This window comes from Talpa occidentalis, unplaced genomic scaffold (assembly GCF_014898055.3).
Source record: "Talpa occidentalis isolate TD23 unplaced genomic scaffold, MPIMG_talOcc4v2.1 talOcc4.9, whole genome shotgun sequence".
NCBI lineage: Eukaryota > Metazoa > Chordata > Mammalia > Eulipotyphla > Talpidae > Talpa > Talpa occidentalis.
In genome coordinates, this window is record NW_023605305.1 from 13,475,672 (window position 1) to 13,494,847 (window position 19,176).

General features: G+C 49.4%; 1 protein-coding gene across 1 annotated transcript; it reads right to left on the reverse strand.

The window, feature by feature from the left end:
- Positions 1-849: 849 nt before the first annotated feature.
- Positions 850-18,900, reverse strand: IL22RA1 (interleukin 22 receptor subunit alpha 1). Its single transcript, XM_037501188.1, has 7 exons — positions 18,858-18,900; positions 14,413-14,545; positions 13,312-13,490; positions 10,658-10,833; positions 6,866-7,004; positions 2,810-2,934; positions 850-1,785 (listed from the first exon to the last, which is right to left on the reverse strand). The coding sequence occupies exons 1-7, from the start codon at positions 18,898-18,900 to the stop codon at positions 850-852; spliced, it is 1,731 nt and encodes a 576-aa protein (XP_037357085.1).
- Positions 18,901-19,176: the final 276 nt, after the last annotated feature.

A 19,176-nucleotide genomic window follows, 5' to 3' on the forward strand; every position in this document is an offset into this window, starting at 1 on the left:
GTTTGCTAGAAGTCACACAGTCGTAAGTGGAATTTGAACCCAGATGGGTTGAACCCAAGGCTGAGTTTGCAGAGTTGTGAAATATAGTTTGTGCCTGTGTCTCCTTCTGGGGCTACATGGCCCCATATTCCTTTCAACCCCTCGTTCTCAGGGTAGGGTCTGAAAGTTCTATCTGTTCTCCCTCCCTGCACTACCCTCAGGGTAAAGCCTGTATAGAGAAAGGAAGTTGAAACAGTGCAGTTTCAGGCAGTAACCCTGATCGGGAATGAGCCCCAGGCCACACCCCTCCCTGGCGTCTTGCCACTGTGCTCCTTTTGGCCTTTTGGAGGAAGTGCAGGTTGTTCAGGTCCTGCCTAGCCTGCTTCGCGGTGTCCTTTTCCAGCTCCTTCTCCCACCTTTAGGGAATCACAGAGGAGGCAGAGACCTCACTCTCCTTCAAACCAGATTATGAAACCTGCTAGGAGTGGGGTGCAGAGAGGTAGGTTCCTCAAGAACTTTGAGTTAGCGTCTTAGGAGCTGGGTGCCCGGATCTCCGGGAAGTCGCCCTGCATTGATTCCTGCACTCTGACTCCTGTCCTGCCCTGCCCTCCAGAGCTCTGCGTATACACGTTGCCTGCACATGATGCACACGTGTCAACTCCTCTGCCTGGACTCCTCCTCATGCCTTTTTGCTCCAGAGGGAGCTCACCCACGGCAGGGCCCAGCGCCCTCCTTCCTTTGGTTTCCTCAAAGGCGACTACTGAGAGCTAGGTTGCAGCGTGAGCAGCGCTTTGGGGTGTAGGAGTGACGCTGAGGATGTGAGGCTGGGTGGGGACTGGGTGGAAGCCCCAGGCCTGGCCTGGCCTTTACTCAGGACTCCCACTGCACGGTCAGGCCTCTGAAGAGAGAGTGCAGTTCTGTGGGCTGCTCCAGGTCTGCGGCCTGAGTGGCTGGGTTGGTGGCCTCAGTCTCAGACACTGGACCCTCATCCTCGGGACACACTAGGGACTCCAGCATGCCCCAGGGACTTGGACCCTGGTCCGTGGGGGAACGTGGGATGGAAGGCATGTGCACGGGGAGGGACACAGGGTGGCCTTCTATCTGGACAGAGGAGAGGAGGGGCAGCTGGGCCTTGAGGTACCCTGGTGTCCCAGGGTCTCCTCTCTGTGGCACGTTTGGGTCAGTATGAATCCCCAGATGCTGATGGAAACATTTTGTTTCTTGGGGCTCCCCTGTAGCCAAGGAGGTCACCCCCTGCAGAGAAAAGCCACCTGGGACACTGTTTCCATCTAGTGCCTCCTTCTGGAGCTGACCTTTAGGCTTGAGGTGTTTGGGACTAGAGAGTGTCATGGGTGGGGAGTCTTTGCCAGCACCTTCCATGCAAATCCCGTAGGAAGGCAGCCAGCTGTCCTGAGTGGCTTGAGGGGTATAGGAGTGGGGCTGGACCTCAGAGATGGCCTGTGGTGTATAGAATAGGGGTTTAGCTTCAGGGGTTACCTGAGGTGCATAAGATGGGAGCTTGACCTCAGCAGCAACCTGTGGGGCATAGGACAGGGAGGGCAGTGTCTGGGGAGGTGGAGCTCTGGAGGACTGGCGGGCGATGTCTGGCTGCCCGAGGTAGGTGATCCCAGGCTGGCTGTGCGGCGATGGGGCTCCCTGGGGCTCCTTGGGCTGGGACACCATGACTTGGGAATACTGGACCGTCTGGGCCACACTGCTGGGCCTGCTGATCTCAAAGATGGGGATGAGCACATGCTCCTTCTGGATCAGCTGCAGAGGCTGGAAGGTCAGCACGCGCGGGATGTTCTGTGCAGGGAAAGAAATCCCGCCTGGTTAGGGCCGGGCGAAGCTCCCCAGCGTACCATGGTGGCGAATCCTCCCTGGTGGGGGGTAGACCCTGTGGGTTGTTTTCAAGATGCCTATGTCCCACGTCCCCTGCACTTCCCAGGGAGTCCTCTCAATCCGGGGCTTTGAGAGGGACGGCTCCCAGCCGTCTAGATGAGGACGGCTTCTGAAGTCTGGGTTATCCCAGGGAGAGATTTAGGTAATGGTTCCTCGAGGAGGCAGATCATCCAGGAAGCAGTCTCAGATTTGGGGGTGTCTCGGGGTAGGGCTCGAGGCGGTGGTCCACACTGCTTGTGGTCCCTGAGGCCCTGATGTAGGCGGGAATGTGGGGCAGGGTGGGAGGAGCAAGAGGAGGCAGAGAGAGTCTTATAGGAAATGAGTTGCTGGGCTTTGACATTGACTGAAATCCCCCGGGCTCTCTGCAGGGTGAGGGTCAGCTCCCCAAGCCTCAGACAGCTCTGTCTGGGGCTCCGGAAGCTTAAGGAGAGACCCAGAGCTGGGGGCCAGGTTGGGGCTGTTATGTGACTCATGTGGCCGGGAGAGGACATCACATTTTAAAGTTAGCTGCTGACACTTGAAAATTGGCAGTGTCTGCCCTCAGAGAAAGGACACAGGAAGTCTCTCGCATGAGAATCTGAAATGCTAACTTCTCTTGAAAAAAATGTCAGGGTCTGGCCACACCGGGTATGCGTTCCCAGCTGTTGGCCCTTGGGGCCTGTTTGGATGGGGCCTGTGTACCACGGTTGCCCAAGCTCCCAGCTCTCCTCGGCCCCCTGCCTTGGCCTCCTCCCTGGGTCCTGTGTGGCCTGCCTGACGCTGGCGCTCTCAAGCTGCCATGTCTTAGGTTGGAGGAACGGGGCCTTAATTTCTGCTTTGTGTGCAGGTCCCTGCACTTCAGGGAGAGCCAGGTACTGTGGGTGGCACCCCCTGCTGCTTTGGGACCCTCCCCTGGGCATCTCCCTCCTGCCCGGGGGTGACCACTCACCAGCGAGTTGGGAGGTAGAGATGGCTTGGTGACATATCTGTAGCTCAGGCAGCAGCAGAGGCCTGCAACCAGGAGGCCCATGAGGAACAGGGCGGCACCTGAGAAGGAGTAGGTCCACGTCTGATCTGGGTGAGCGGAGAGCAGAGTAGGGAGGTGAGGCTGGAGTCCCATCTGGCCTGGCCCCAAGTGTGTGCAGTAACCCGGGGCTGTCCCTCCTCTGGCCCGGGGCTGTCCCTCCTCTGGCCTCTCGGGCCAGGCTTGGAAGGCCCCTCCTCCCCCCAGTATTTGCAGGTGGGGCAGGAGCACCAATGGAGGGCCACACACCTGTCTAACTATTCAGAATCTAGAAATCATGTTTTACATTATTAAGTAAAATCTGCTCCAAGCTCTCACTTGACAAAATCACTTTCCACAATGACCTGGAAGGCCAGCTTTGAAGTTTGGACTTTTGGACTCCTTGGGGTACTGTCCTGAAATGTGGAGGGGCAGGGAGAGCTCCCCTTGCTTTTAGCCCACCCAGCTTGACCCCACACTGTGGGGAGCTGTAGGCACATAGCTACTGACTCCCAGCACACAGCCAGGCTTATCCATGCCCCCCACAAATAGCAGCCCATTGGCTACCCTTTGGGCCGAGGTCTCTTCTCTGCATTAACAGTGTTTGCCCTGGGGAGGCAGAGGAAGAACTCTGTCTGGACTGCATGTGGGCTTGGGGCATTCGTGTGGGGAATTCAGGACTCCACGTACTCAAGTTCCCGGAAAGAGAGGCTCCAGGGAGACTGACCACTTGGACTTAAGGACTTAAGGACTCTTCTTCATCATGTGATGTGGGGAGGCCCATGGTGCAGAGTGGGACCTTGTGAAATACAGGGTTCAGATAAGGGCCCCTCTTGTCTGGGACCAAGGCCACTTCTGTTGCTCTGCAAGGGGGCAGAGGCAGAGGGAGGGGAGAAGTAACAACACAAGGACTTTCTTTCTTATTCTATCTCCTATTATTCTAGAAAATAACTGAAGTCATACAAACAAGACTGGACTGAGAGTAAGGGATGTGGGGGACTAGAGGTCTGGCTCAGCCACTGACATGTTGAGCATCTCTCTCTTGGTTGCCTGCCTCTCTGGTCTACCATTTATTCATAATAGCAGCCAGCATTATGGAGCTCTGACCACCTGCTCTGCCCTGTGCAGAGTGCTCTAGCTATTTTATCCCACTGAACCCAGAGAGCCAGAGATGCTCTCTTCTTACAGATAATGAAGCTGCGTCTCAGAGAGATTAAGTGATTTGACCAAGGTCACACAGCTACTCAGTGGAGAAACCACGATGACAGGTGTAACTCACAGCCACCACACAATGATGCTTCAGTTTCCTCATCTGTAGAATTAGGACATCGGGTGAGGTGACCCCTAGGGCATCAAGATGGTGGAACAATGCTCTGTGATCCTCCAAGATAGCCTTAGAAGTAGATAAAGTGGGAATTCTGGAGGTAAGACAGTCACAAGGATGCAAGGTCAATGGCAGGACATAGCCCTGGAATGAAAGTAAGAGGACTGTCTCTTGCATGCAGTCTAGGGGACCAGCTGTAAACAGAATTGCACAATGATGGTTAGAGTCCAGTGACCCTAACTGGGTCCAATGACCTTGTGCAGTCATAGTTAAGTTGTTTACCCTCTCTGAGCCACAAGCCTCCCCCCTCAAATGGGGATGATGGGACCCCACTTGTAGGATTGTTATAGATTAAATGGAAATATGGATGTAGGGCCTCCCCGGTGGCGCAGCGGTTGAGCACCGGGTTGCGAAGCTGCCCTCAGCCTCTGCAGCACCAGTTCAATCCCCGGCCGCCCTGGGCGAGGGTCCCACATGGTGCGCAGACCTCTCCTGCCCGCTGCTCCCCTCAGCAGTGTATTTCAGTCAATCTGCCTGTTCTGCTCTCTGCTTTGTCTCTGGTGAATTCTCTCACCCTCCTGCACTTCTGACTGTACCCAGTGCTTGTATACAGAAATAAATAAATCTTAAAATAAATAAATAAATAAATAAATTCTTTAAAAAAAAAAAAAAAGAAATATGGATGTAAAGCATTTACCTATGGCTTGGCCATACAGTAGGTACTTTATAAATGGTAGGAATGGTTACTAAAATACTTCATTTTGAAGGATAATGTGCTTTTTCTATGTCAGCAAGAAATAACCCACTGAGAAGTGTGATTTATATAAAGGTAGCCCCAATTTTAGAAAAAATGTGTTATGAGCTAGACCGGGTAAAAACCAGCCAACAGAAGGATAAGGGTGGTGTGGTCTGCCCCTTGTCAAAAAAGCAGAGTGAGACAGGGCTGGGCCAGATTTGTGTAGAATGGGCCAGGGAAGAGGGTCGCAGATCACACACTCACTTCCAGCTTAGTGCCGGTACAGGCGGTTTCCTTTTTCTAGTTCTCTTGCCAATTCTATTCTGGTCCTTCCAGTGACCCTTTCCCTGGGAAGGGCATGCCCTGTGCTGGGGGCCAGAGCTGCCTGTGCCACTGGGCATAGTTTCCCTGGAGATTTATGCACTGGGACTGCAGTGGGGAGATCAGTGTCTCGGGGGCTCGAGGGTCAACTGGTGAGTTAAGTGTTTGAACAAGGGTGAGGACAAGAACCTACCCAAGGATGAGTCCACCAGGCGGTAGGCCCGGCCTTGCGGCTACCTGGTCTCTTGTTCATTGCTGCAGGCCCAGCTTTGGTTGTCCCATTTGGCAGCTGGAGGACCAGGCCCCCAATACTGAGTGACTTCTGCAGGGCACACAGAGAGCTGACTCCTGGCCAGCTGTGTCTCCTGGCTCCTCGTGGGTACCCTCTTTCCACTGCACCAGGAACCGAAGCCATCTCTCGATTTAAACTCTGATCTGAATGTTGGCGTGGTTGGAACAGTAATCACCTACTGATATGATTCATCTGAACATGATGACTCAGGTGGAGACTGTTTTTCTAAATCCATCCAACCCTCTGCTATCACTCTCATCTTCTAAACCTGCAGCTTGGAGCATTTCACATAACTGTCTCTATAAAAATAACCCCTCATAAAAAGTTCATGCTGCTTGGATGGCGCTGGAAGGGATCATGCTCAGCGAAATCAGTCAGAAAGAAAAAGAAAAATACTGGATGGTTTCACTGATAGCAGGAATTTAGAAAACCTCAATAAGGGGCCAGGAAAAAGACTAATTAATACAAAGTAAAAATAAAAATCAACAAGCAACTATAAACCCGAGACACACTACGGGGTGGGTGGGGGGGTGGGGGGGAGGGGAGGGAGGGGCTTGGAGAAGAAGGACTAGGGTCAAAATAAGAGGGGGTGCAATTGTGCGGGGGATGTAACCAAAATGAAAATGCATACATTGTGCAAAAATGAAAAATGATGCAAGAATTATATAAAATAAAATATTAATTAAAAAAAAGTTCCTGCTGCTGATGAGAGTCGAGTTTCTGTGTGCTGGGGAAGGGAGCAAAGGTCCCGTTTCACTGAACAGATGACTCAAATCTGTTTCTATGGTCTCATGGTGGTGAGAATGTGGTCTCCAGAATGAGGTCTAGCTCCATCCCTCAGCACCTGTGTGACCTTGGCCAAGTGACTTAACCGCTCTGAACCTCAGTTTCCTCATCTGTAAATGGAGGATGGCTCGTAGGTGGCGCGAGTGGATCGTGCTTAGTTTCTGGTTAGCACTGTAGAAATTCAAGTTGTCATCACCATTATTTGACTTTGGAGGATATGGAGGGTGTTTTATCTTCTGCTCTCCCTTTTAAAGATCATTTCCTGGTTTATCTCACTTGGGTTAATATTAAGGCGAATGTGCTTTGCCAGCTTACATAAATCTTGCTAGCGAGGGGCAATCCAGGAAGGTGGAGATTAAACATGAGCTGTGATAACCCAGCAGCTCACTGTTTGGTGGATAAACAAGGATTGACTTTAATAATGCATTAACAACTCTGCTGTGGTTTTGTAGGGCTCTGCCAAGCCTCACCTTGGTTACAGAGAGGAAGATATAGTCGACATTTGAATTCAGGAGTCCCTGCACCCTCTGGCCTCAGATTTACCTGGCAGTGTCTTCACTCGGCACACATACGGGCGGCTCTCTTTGGACCAGTTTGGAAGCCAAATCGTGGTAGTCCCAAGGAACTCTGTGTCAGGGGTCAGTCCACTGAACTCAAATTCTCTCTGTTTCCCTTCAAGGTGCTAAATTTGACAAAGAATCCAGAGTGAATCTTACATGCCAACCCCCACCTGGAACCCGAGCAAGGATGCACACATCCCTGCCTGGCCACCATCAACTGCCCAAGCCAGAAACTGATCCCCTACCTTCTGCTTTATCCCCAAATGCAGTCAGTCATCAAGCTCCATGTACACTCATTTAGCACAGTGTCTGGCACATAGAAAGCACTCTATAAATACCAGCTGCTGTTACCACTACCACCACCACCATCACATCATCACCATATTAGCATCACCACCACCATCACTGCCACCCCACCAGCCTTTTACTTCTCCTCTTCTTCCTTCTTTACCACACATCAAAAACCCTTCGAATACCCATCCTTCCCCTGCTTTTCTCACCACTCTTGCCTTCACTGGACTGTAACATCTTCAGCCTGAACTCTTGCAGTAACGTCCCTACTGGTCACCTGTCTCTGGTTTAGCCCCTGCCCCCTTCTGTGTTCATCCTGGTGCCATAGTGCTCTTGCTAAAGGATTAATATAACTGAAATGTTCCTTGATTCAAAATCCTTTGATGGTCCAAGTCATGTTAGAAGTCAAAACTCTGTGCATTCAGGGTCTCCCCTGTGGCACAGAGAGTTGAGTGAAACACTGTGAAGCTGCCCACACCACAGCCTTTGCGGCGTGGGTTCGATTGCTGGCTGGCCAGGAAGAAACCCACATGGTGCGGCAGACCTCTCCTGCCTCGCCCGCTGCTACCCTCAGCAATGCCTTCGGTCCGTCTGCCTGTTCTGCTCCCCACACTGTCTCTGGTGAATCCTCTCACCTCCCAGCACCTCTGGCCTGTACCCCAGTTTTTGTATAAATGAAAATAAATCTTAAAGAAAAACCACAAAAAAACTCTGTGCATTCATCTCTTTCTAAAACCCAGCTGGTCCTTTGGGCTCAGGTAATGCTGAATCCATGTCACTCCTGCAAACACTTTGCTTGCTGAGGCCAGTCCTTAATGCTTTGCATCTGCTGATCTTTCTGCTAGGGATGCTTTTCAGTTTTGCCCTCCTGTATCTCTCTAATTTCTTTGACCTTGACTTGACTTTGCCTTTGGCAGCTTCATTCTACCATTTTAAAGCAGTTAGTTTAAGATGCACAGATCAGTGGAACCGAATAGAGAGCCCAGAAATAAAGCCACACTAATATGGACAACTAATCTTTGACAAAGGAGCAAAGAGTATGCAATGGAAGATGGACAGTTTTTTCAAAAAACGGTGCTGGGAAAACTGGACCTCCACATGCAAAAAAAATGAAACTAGACCACTACCTCTCACTATGCACAAAAATCAACTCAAAATGGATAAAAGACCTAGACGTAAGACATGAAACCATAAAATATATAGAAGAAAATATAGGTAAAACACTATAAAGCATACATCTCAGTAACATCTTTAAAGACTCATCACCCAAAGCAAAGAAAGTCAAGGAAAAGATAAACACCTGGGATTATATCAAACTGAAAAGCTTGTATCAAACTTGTATCAAGCTTATATCAAACTGAACAGCAAAAGAGACACTAACCAAAACAGAGACACCCCACTGATAGGGAAAAAACATTTGCACTCCATACAACTGATAAGGGACTGATCACAAAGATATACAAAGAACTCACACTACGCAACAAAAACAATCCAGTCAAGAAATGGGCAGAAGAACTTAAAAGACATTTCTCCAAAGAGGAAAAGCAAATGGCCAACAGGCATATGAAAAAATGCTCAACATCCCTTATCATAAGGGAAATGCAAATGAAAACCAAATCGAGATACCACCTTACACCAGTAAGAACAGCACCTATTAAAAAACTGGCAACAACAAATGTTGGCGAGGATGTGGTGAAAAAGGAACTCTCCTGCATTGCTGATGGGAGTGCAAACTGGTGCCAGCGCTATGGAAAGCTGTGTGGAGGTTCCTCAGTCTACTGAAAATGAAGCTAATGTATGATCCAGCAATTCCATTCCTAGGGATCTACCCAAAGGACACAAAAACACTGATTCAAAAGAACACCTGTGGGCCTCCCCGGTGGTGCAGCGGTTGAGCTCTGGGTTGCGAAGCTGCCCGCAGCCTCTGCAGCGCTGGCTTGATCCCCGGCTGCTCCCCGGCCACATGGCGCGCAGACCTCTCCTGCCTCCCGCTGCTCCCCTCAGCAGTGTACTTCGGTCCTTCTGCCTGCTCTGCTCCCCGCTCTGGCTCTGGTGAATTCTCTCACCCTCCCGCGCTTCCCAGTGCTTGTATAAATAAATAAATCTTAAAAAAAAAAAAAAAAGGGAATGAATGACTAGGAAATCTCTGTGTAATATGGACATTAGAACATGGAAACTTAAGAATCAAAAAATGCAATGTCTGAAATTAAAAACCCACTGAACTGTCTAAACAACAGACTGGAGATAACAGAAGAAGCAGAGAACTTAAAGACAAATCAATAGGATAGAGAGAATTAGATCATGGTGATAGTGTCACAGCTTTTTGAATATACTAAAAACCACTAAATTGTACACTTTAAAAGGGAGAATTTGATGGTTTGTGAATTATATCTCAATAAAAATGGGCAAGTGTACTGTGAGAATGCTTTCTACAAGAGAAGCACTTGAAATAGAAAGCCACAGATGAGAAAAGAAATGGATGTAAAAAGATATACTATGCAAACTATAGGAATTAGAAAACTGGAGTCACTGTATTCATGAAAGATAAAGTAGACTTTAAAGAATATTAGCAGAGATCAAAACATTGCATTATAATAAAAGGGTGGCTTATCAGGAGGTTATGACCATTGTAAATATGGTAAGTTTCAAATATGCACAGAATTAAAGGGAAATCCACAATTATAGTTGGAGGTTGTTGTATTACAGCAATGAAAAGAATAATAGACGACTTTCAAATCAGGAAAGACACAGGAGATCTGAATAACACTAGAAACCACCACAGAACACTCCACTAAGCAACTGCAAGATACATATTCTCTTCAAGTGCACACAGAACATTCACCAAGATAGGCCATAAAACAGGTCTCCATACATACAGAAGGACAGGCATCATAGACTATGTCCTCTGACTGCATTGAATTTTAATTCAGTTAAATTTTAACTTAATTCACAATTTCAATTCACAAATGATATTAAATCAGAACTCAGTAGCAATTAGTCAGTAGAACTCCAAACACTTATCGAAAAAAAAAGTTGTGAGGGCCTCCCTGGTGGCGCAAGGGGTTAAGACGCAACCTATGAAGCTATCCACAGCAGCATGAGTTTGATCCCCGGCCAGGGAGATGACCTACATGGCGCAGCAGACCTCTCCTGTCTTGCCCGCTGCTCCCCTCAGTACTTCAGTCAATCTGCCTTTTTTGTTCCTCCCTCTGTCTCTGGTGAATCCTCTCATTCCCCACACCTCTGGCCTGCTCCCCAGCTCTTGTATGCATACATAAATAAATCTTTTTTAAAAAAGTTGTGATAAGGACTCTCCCTGTTTGATAATCTCTTATTGCTCTTCTTGATTACTAAAATAAAGATTCCTTCATCTACCACCCCAGACCTCTGCAGCATGGACCCCTGGTTTTCTCAGGCACAGATTTCATTAACAGGGAACCTAGGTTTCCCAGACAGGGAAGACCAAGAAGGAAAATATCTTTACCACCTGGAAGGTGTGGTTGTCTTGGAGTTTCAAGCGGTAGTACAGTTCCTGGAAGATGTCCTCCAGGGTTAGCCAGTGGCCATCTCCTGCTTGGATGGGTGTGGGAGAGGGGTGAACAATCATCTGGATGGATCTCACCTTGGGAATACAGGTTACTTCAGGTGGTTTGATGGTAGCTGAAAAAAAGGGAGAGAGGAAAAAGTTGAACCACTCACCCTTCAAGCACATGCACATGTTGAGGTGTGAAGCTGTACTCCCAAACATAGCAAATGGCAAATCAACAAAACCTTGAAGAAAGGATGAAAAAGTCAGAATCAGTCTTAGTGTCTGCCCTGAACCTGGGGTAGGACAGTTTCTGTTTCCTCCCACTCCAAATTCAGCTTCTGAAATCAGTTAAACAAAGTGGAGAGAAGAGAAAGGTTCTGCTAGCAGTTGGTATTTGGGTTTAAGGCTGGCACAGGGGTGGTCTAGGGTGAGAGGGGAGAGCACTGGGAGCAGCATCCTGGGCCCCTGGGTTGATCATGCCCTTGTCCCAGCCCCACGCATCCCAGATGCTCCATCCCCACCTTGACTCTGCCCAGAGCACCCTTCTTCCTAATCTATTGGCAGTGACTTTTGGGGGACTGGTGTCTCAGCCACAGATCTTAATGTTTGAGGCACCCAGCATTGATTCAGTACCAAAGTCTAAATAAACAAATAACCGTTATTGGTTCATAGACCCCTTTGGGTCTCCCTCAAAGTATGCATATCCAAATTCTTACACCCAATTCCAGGGATTCATGAACCCCACTGCCCCTAAGGTAATTTACAAAATCCCTCAAGTATTCACTAATCCATAACATTAAAAATATCTGAGCTAGAAAAGTGTTCAATATTATAAAATTGAAAAACTGAGTTAAATGTTCTCTTGGGCCTCCCTGGTGGCACAGTGGTTAAAGACAGCGCTATTAAGCCATCACCAGCCACTGAAGCACGAGTTCAATCCCCAGCTGGGGAGCTACCCACATGGCACAGCAGACCTCTCTTGACTCACCCGCTGCTCCCCTCAGCAGTGTATTTCGGTGGATCTGCCTGTTCTGCTCCACTCTGTCTCTGGTGAATCCTCTCACCTCCCGCACCTCTGGCCTACACCCCAGTTCTTGTATGCAGAAATAAATAAATCTTAAAAAAAATGTTCTTAAGAAGGAAGTTAGGGAAGTAAATTAGAGTAACTCTGTAGACTAGATTATTTTGCAGCTATGAAATATCACGTGTAAAAATAATGACATGCTCATATGTCCATGATACCATTATATGAAAAAAAACAAAACCCAACTCGATCACCGAAGAGGAGATAAAATTAATGATACTGACTATGGTCATGTTCAAAAGTTCATGTTACTTTGGGCTACTTTTATTTTTCTTTGTGTAGTTGTATATTTTCCAAATTTTCTATAATGAACAATTATTGGTAACTAAGCAAGATAAGAAAAAATAACTTATTAATTAAATATTTTGTTTTCTTAAAAAAGCACATGGCTGTTAAGTCAGTTGGTGAACATTGTGCCTGCTTAACTGGTGTGGGGAGTTTGACAGATCATAGTCACTTCATTCATTCATCAGTATTGAACACCCCCTAGGTGCCAGGCGCTATGCTGGAAACACAGTGGATTCCACACCCACTCAGGTCCTTTTGAATTTCACGTTTCAGTGGGGAAGGTGGGCAATTGGCCCATAAGCAAACACAGTAATTGCAGATTGTAATATGAATGGTGAAGACAATGAACAACTTATTTTGACAGAGAATAACAGATGGTGACCAGTGAGATCAGGTTGTCAGGGCTGTGAGCAGAGATGCCCATGTAGCACGTGATTTTGAACCTGAGACCAAGGCGAAGGATCGGGAAGGAGCCAGTCACAGGGAGAATCAGGAAGACCCCCAGACTATGGCAATAGCAAGGGCCCCAGACTGGAAAGAGTCAGAAGCCAGGGCAGCGCAGCGGGAGAGCATTTGATCTGAGGGAAAATACAGGCAGGGGTGGTAGAGTAGGGTCTTACTTTGAGAGTCGTGGGAAGCCATTGAGGGTTTTAAGAAGGGGGTGAAGAGGTGAGATGGAGGTTTTGAGAAGATCCTTCTGAATGCCGCTGGAGAATGGGCTGGAGGAGGGACTTGAATGTGTTAGAGGCCCTAGGTGGAGTGGAGGGGCAAGACAGTGGAGGTCTTGGGCCTCCCTGGAGGCGCAAGGGGTTAAGCACCACACTATGAAGCTGTCTGCAGTCTCTGCAGCACAAGTTTGATCCCCGGCCAGAAACCCACATGGCGCAGCAGACCTCTCCTGTCTCGCCCGCTGCTCCCCTCAGCAGTGTATTTCAGTCAGTCTGCCTGTTCTGCCCCCCACTCTGTCTATGCTGAAATCTCTCACCCCCCGCATCTCTGGCCTATACCCCAGCTCTTGTATGCATAAATAAAAAAAAATCTTCAAAAAAAAAGATAGTGGAGATCTTGCCAAGTAGGTGAGGATGGAGGTGGGGCAAGAGGGAATAGCATCCTGGGGATGCTTTCTAGTCAGGTGTTATCCTTCATAGACACATCCCTTCCTGTCCCTTGCCCCCAAGCAGAGCCTCCCTGAGGTCTCCTTTTCCTCTCCCCTGTGGTAAGAGGGGTTCTCACTCACTGACATACTGTGAACAGAACCGTTCAGTCATCTGGGTGACCGACTGGCCCCTCGTGCTGGTGGCGGTCACCCTGGCGTAGTAGGACTCATTGTAGTTGGCCGTCTCCATGGTCAGGTTGCAGGATTTGCGGGTGATCCGCTGGCACCCCTCCTTTGGCAGCCAGGCTTTCTCTCCGTACCTATAGGCAAGGGAATGAACAGAGCACAGTTTTTTTTTTTTTTTTTTTAAAAGATTTATTTATTTATTTATACAAGCACTAGGTACAGTCAGAAGCGCGGGAGGGCGAGAGAATTCACCAGAGCCAGAGCAGGGAGCAGAGCAGGCAGAAGGACCGAAGTACACTGCTGAGGGGAGCAGCGGGCAGCAGGGGAGGTCTGTGCGCCATGTGGGATCCTCCTCCGGTGGCCGGGATGCAGCCGGGGATCGAACCCGCGCCGTGGAGGCTGCGGGCAGCTTCGCAACCCAGCGCTCAACCACTGCGCCACCAGAGCACAGTTTTAATGAACAGAGCTGGCACCAGGCCTGTGGGTTATTGATGTTGATAACAACATCTAACATTTACTTAGCACATTGTGTCCCTGTCTTTATGTGGATGATCTGTTAGTCCTCACAGTCATCCCGTGAAGCTCTTACACTATTCTCCCTCCTTTTCAAATGAGGATGCTGAGTCTTAAAGAGGTAAAAATGACCCAGGTGCTTGAAGCATACCTCTGGGGAGACAGGATCTGAACCCAAACTGTCTCAAGTCCACATTTTGGGTTCATTGCAACCTTTCAAGGCAGGCAGTTACCCCCGTTTTACAGATGAGAAATTGAATTCAAAGAGACGTGACTTGCACAGCACAAAGTGGTAGGAGCAGGGACAGCACCAAGCTTTGCAGACCCCTGAGTCCATGACCACCCTCTGCTCCTGCTGGGGAACAGGGACGGGTAAGATTGGGGGGCATGAACTGGAGGAGTGGGCAAAAATTCTAGTTGACCTAGCCTCACCACTAATAAGAATTTGGGGGGTGGTGTGGGAATTTACAGAAGGGGAGATTTTCTTGGAGGGACTGGTTTCGGAGCAGAGTCAGAAGAGAGCCCGTTGGGAGGGAAACCTACATCTTATACTCGACACTGTAGACTGTGTCCGGGGCAGTCTGTGGCCCACTGTCCCACGTCAGGATGTTCTCGAAGTTGCTGGACTGGAATTTCACGTGCTGAAGAATATCCGAAGTGTTCTCAGGGATGTGAGCTGCAGAAAGGGGGAGCAGCATGAACAGATGGGTTTAGGACCCTGCCCCCTATTTTCTAGCCACCTGTGCAATGAGCGGGTGAGAGCTGGTGCCCACTCGCCAGAAACTGCAACCCCACTGCTCCCCTTCATCGGCTTTTCTTCCTTTCCATTGACAGTTATTGTCATTCCAAAAAAACCCACCATTTCAAAGCAGACAATTCAGTGGTTTCTTAGTTTTGCAAACCTGTGCAACCACCATCTAATTCCAGAACATTTTCATCACTCTGAACAAGAGACCCTGTATCCATTAGGAGTCACTCACCATCCCTTCCCTCACCCCCCAGCCCTAGGCAACCACCCGTCTGCTTTCTGTCTCCACGCATTTGTTTATTTGAACTTTTTCATATAATGAGAGTCAGACAATACGTGACCTTTTGTGTCTGACTTCCTTCACTTAGCATAATGTTCTTATGATTCATTTATATTATAGCATGACTCAGAATTTATTTTCTTTTCATGGCTGAATAATATTCCACCACGTGGCTAGAACACATTTGTTTATTCTCACATCATTGATGGACATTTGGGTTGTTTCCATTTTCTGGGTTATTATGAACAATGCTGCTGTGAGAATTGGTGCATAGAAAAAAAAGGACCTCCCTGGTGGCGCAGGCGGTTGAGCACCGCCCTGTGAAGCTGTCCGCAGCCTCTGCAGTGCGGGTTCGATTCCGGCTGGCCGGTGAGAATCCCACATGGCGCAGCAGACCTCTCCTGTCTCGCCCGCTGCTCCCCTCAGCAGTGTATTTCAGTCAGTCTGCCTGTTCTGTTCCCCGCTCAGTCTCCGGCGAATCCTCTCACCCTCCCACGCATCTGACCTGTACCCCAGCTCTTGTATAAATAAAATAAAATAAAATCTTAAAAAAAATACCAGCTATCCCACTCCTTAGGTTGATATCAAGGAGTGGAAGAACTGGGTTATATAGTGACTTGAGTCTCTAACTTTTGAAAGGACCACCAAACTGTTTTCCAAAGTGACTGCACCATCTTACATACCCACCAGCATTGTTTGAGTGGTCCAGTTAGTACAGGTCCTTGCCAACACTTTGCTGTTGCTTCTCGTTCATGTCTTAATACTGTCTGATGTTGGTGTCTTCACCAGATCAATATTTTAGAGATATTCAACTAAATGTTGAATAATATCTAGAATGTCGAAGAAGTCACTTTCCGGGAGTCAAACATTTCAAACAAGGGTGAAGAGATTTGTGAATTCCTGACCCTCTGCTGGCCAGACCCACCTCTGCTATCCCCACCCACCTCAGGATAGCAAAGGCGACCAAGGTCACACATGGGCAGGGTGGCCTTGCTGTTGCAACAATTAGCACTTCAATGTCTTCATCTTTAAAATGGGAATACTCTGACTTCACTTTATATACAGATATATGTATGTGTATATATACACATATATGTTTGAAAGATTTATTTGTTTTTATTTATTTATGCAAACAAGAACTGGGGTATAGGCCAGAAGTGCAGGGAAGGGGGTTGAAAAGATTCTCCAGAGACAGAGGGGAAGCAGAACAGGCAGATCTACTGAAATACTCTGCTGAGGGGAGCAGCGGGTGAGACAGGAGAGGTCTTCTGGACCATAGGTGGGTCAGCTCCCTGGCCGGGGATTGAACTCATGCTGCAGTGACTGGTGATAGCTTGATAGCACTGAGACTTTAACCCTTGCACCCCCAGGGAGGCCCCTGACTTAACCATAAATGATAATGACAACGCCAGGAGCTAACATTTATGAAATTCCCATCAAGTGTTAGGCACGGAGCCTCCTGCTTGGTGGAAGACTCACGTCATCCTGATGAGGTCCTGACTATCATTATCTCCATTTTATGGATGAGAAAAACCAAGGCTCAGAGGGTTGTTTGCCCCATATCACAGTTATATCACATGACAGAGGCTGAAGTGTCCGTCACAGTGCCAGCCATTATGGGTTGGAAACGAACTTGTGCTGCAGAGGCTGTGGACAGCCTCATAGGTTGCGTCTTAACCCCTTGCACCACCAGGGAGGCCCCTGTTTACCTCTTCTTATGGGGGGGGCTTCAGTCGTCTGAGCCCTGGTAGTGGGACCAGCCTAGGGAGGGGGGGGGGAGCGGAGCAGCTGGGGCTAGGCTAGGTCTTTGTTGGGTCTAGTCTGGTTACACCAAAGAAAGGGCAGCACAGGCCAAGGCCCCAAGAAGGGGGGTGGGGAGGAACTGCTGTTCTGAAGCAATTATGCTGTAAATGAAAGTCCTTGACTTTTGAAACTCTTCTCTCCTATGGAAGGAAGAGCGTTCAGGAACGTAATGGCCTGGGCTGGCATTTTCTTCTGAGTTGCTCAGGAGGGCCTCGCTGGCTGGGGTGGGAAATAAACAGGTGCAGACCTGGTTGAGAGGAGGCCTTGAAGCCTTGTGGGTATGAGTGTGTGCCCCCTCCCCCTCATGGCTGTGACCACCAGCAGACCCAAAGCTGTCGTGCCCTTGTCTTCCAAGCTCCCTAATACCCTCAGAAGGGGGCCTTAGGAACTGGGGGTCCTTACTGCCTCTGCCCAGCTTGACAGCTGTGCTGCTGAACTCTCCCGCAGGTGCCAGGAAGGCTAACATCCGGTTTGGATCTGATCTCGTGGGAGGGGTCCTGGGCTCAGAGTTGGGTCTTGGTTGAAGCAGGGGGTCCACCTACACTGGGGTAGATCAGTCTGGGCAGAAGAGAATGAGGGTGGAATTGGAGAGAAGGCCAGGGTCTGTCTGGGGTGGGCTTAGCCTCTTCTAGGGGTGTGCTCGGGCCTGCAGTGGGAGGTTGCTGGTTGGCTCAGCCCCCTGGGTAGACAGTGCAGGTTAGTGGGAACCTGGTAATTGATGCTGGGACCTGCTAGGAGGTAAAGGGCCCAGTATGGGTGGAGGTTGGTACATTTTTCAGGAGGGAACTGAACTTTGGGGTTCAGTTGGCCCCCTGTTTTGTGGGTGTTGAGGGCTAACAAAGTCTCCCCTCTCCTCCCTCCCTACTTGTCCCTTTTCCTTCTCAAATCTGTCATCTGTTCATCAGCCTATGTCATTCCTGCACCGTGTGAAGTTTGGGGAGACATATCTGGAGACTGACTGATGGATTATAAAAAGGGAGTTTTCATGTTTACATGGGAAAAAAATTAATGTCAGCCAGTTGGGAAGGTAAGAAAAAAAAAACAAACAAGTCAACTCTGTCACCAGCCTAAGAGTCCTGAGGTGAAGGGACTTGGGTCCCCTGAGTGAATTTACTAATTCAGCCTTCAAAGAGTTGAGTCCTATAGGTCCCCCATCTTATGAGGCCAGGAACCTCCAAAACTCAAACCAGAATGATTGGGAGTTGTTCAGGACACATCTTAGGGTCCCTTGGGGGAGGCACAAGTCTTCCTAGCTCATCACAGGCCCTGTGTGTTGGACATGCTCAGCGTGATGCCAGCAACGCAGGTGCCAGGTGGCAGCCACCGGCAATGGCCGGGCGCAGCCAGGCAGACAGACGGCTCTGGCTCTTCACAGGCCTCAGGCTGCCCTTGGGCTGGAAGGAGGCTTGAAGAGACCATCCCACCCCCTCTTGGGTCAGGACTATGCTTTCACTGCCTGCAAAGTTTCCCTGAATTTCATTAGGCACATCAGGGAGCAGAGATGTCATGTAGGACGTTATGAGTCTGTCTGAAAGTTTCCCATATGGACGAATCCAAAGAGCCACTTTGCTGGGTTCAAAAGCAATGCCTGTTGGCCCTTAACTTTTCAAAAAGGCCCTTAACTTTTAAGACCGAATCATGGCGCGGAGAAGGCCATGGTGGCAGAAAATGCCCTTTTAGATCTAGCAAGAGGGGCTCCCCGATAGGGCTGGAGGGAGGGCACCGGCGGACCCAGGCTTTGCCCATGCCATCTCTCCCCTGCTTCCTTGGTCCGGCGAGTGCCAGCAGGAGCAGAGGAATATGGATGGGGTAGCCTCTACAGCATGAGGAGGCAAAGGGTGTCTACCTCCCTCAAGCCAACTCTCCGTTCCCTGGGGCAGGGGCCCTAGCACCCCCAGTTCAGACAGTGGATGGCATCCTTGCATTTTGGGGATCAGTTGAGTCTCTGGAAGAACCCAGAATCAGAGGCACCTCTCATTGTCCCTGCTAACCTGAGCCGGCATCTACCTGAGGGAAACTCAGTGCCCAATTCAGCCTTTGCATAGAAGAAACTGAAACTGGTTCCACTGGGGCTGACTGGGTGCAGGAGCAGCAACCTTGATTATTGGCTCCTGATCTGGGGGTTGAAGGGGGGTTCTGTCCGCGAAAGGTACTCACCAGCCAGGGACGCTGTGACCAGGATGGTCAGTAGCATCTTCATCAGGGACCGGCCCAGAGTCCTCTTGTGGTTTCCACTCCAGGCCAGCGCAGAGGAAGGCTTGGAAGCTTTGGCGCCTTGGCAGGTGGCTCCACCTGGGAACTGGGCGGGGAAAGAGGAGAGGAGGGACCTGAGCCGTGGGGAGCGGGGTACAAAGGTGTCTGGCCTGGTTGCTTTGGAATTTCAGGTCCTGGGAGGGGTCCAAGGGAGTGCCCTTCCTAGTCGTAGAAAATAGCAAGAGTGACAGGCCGGCTTGTTTATCTGGTCTGGTGGCTGATT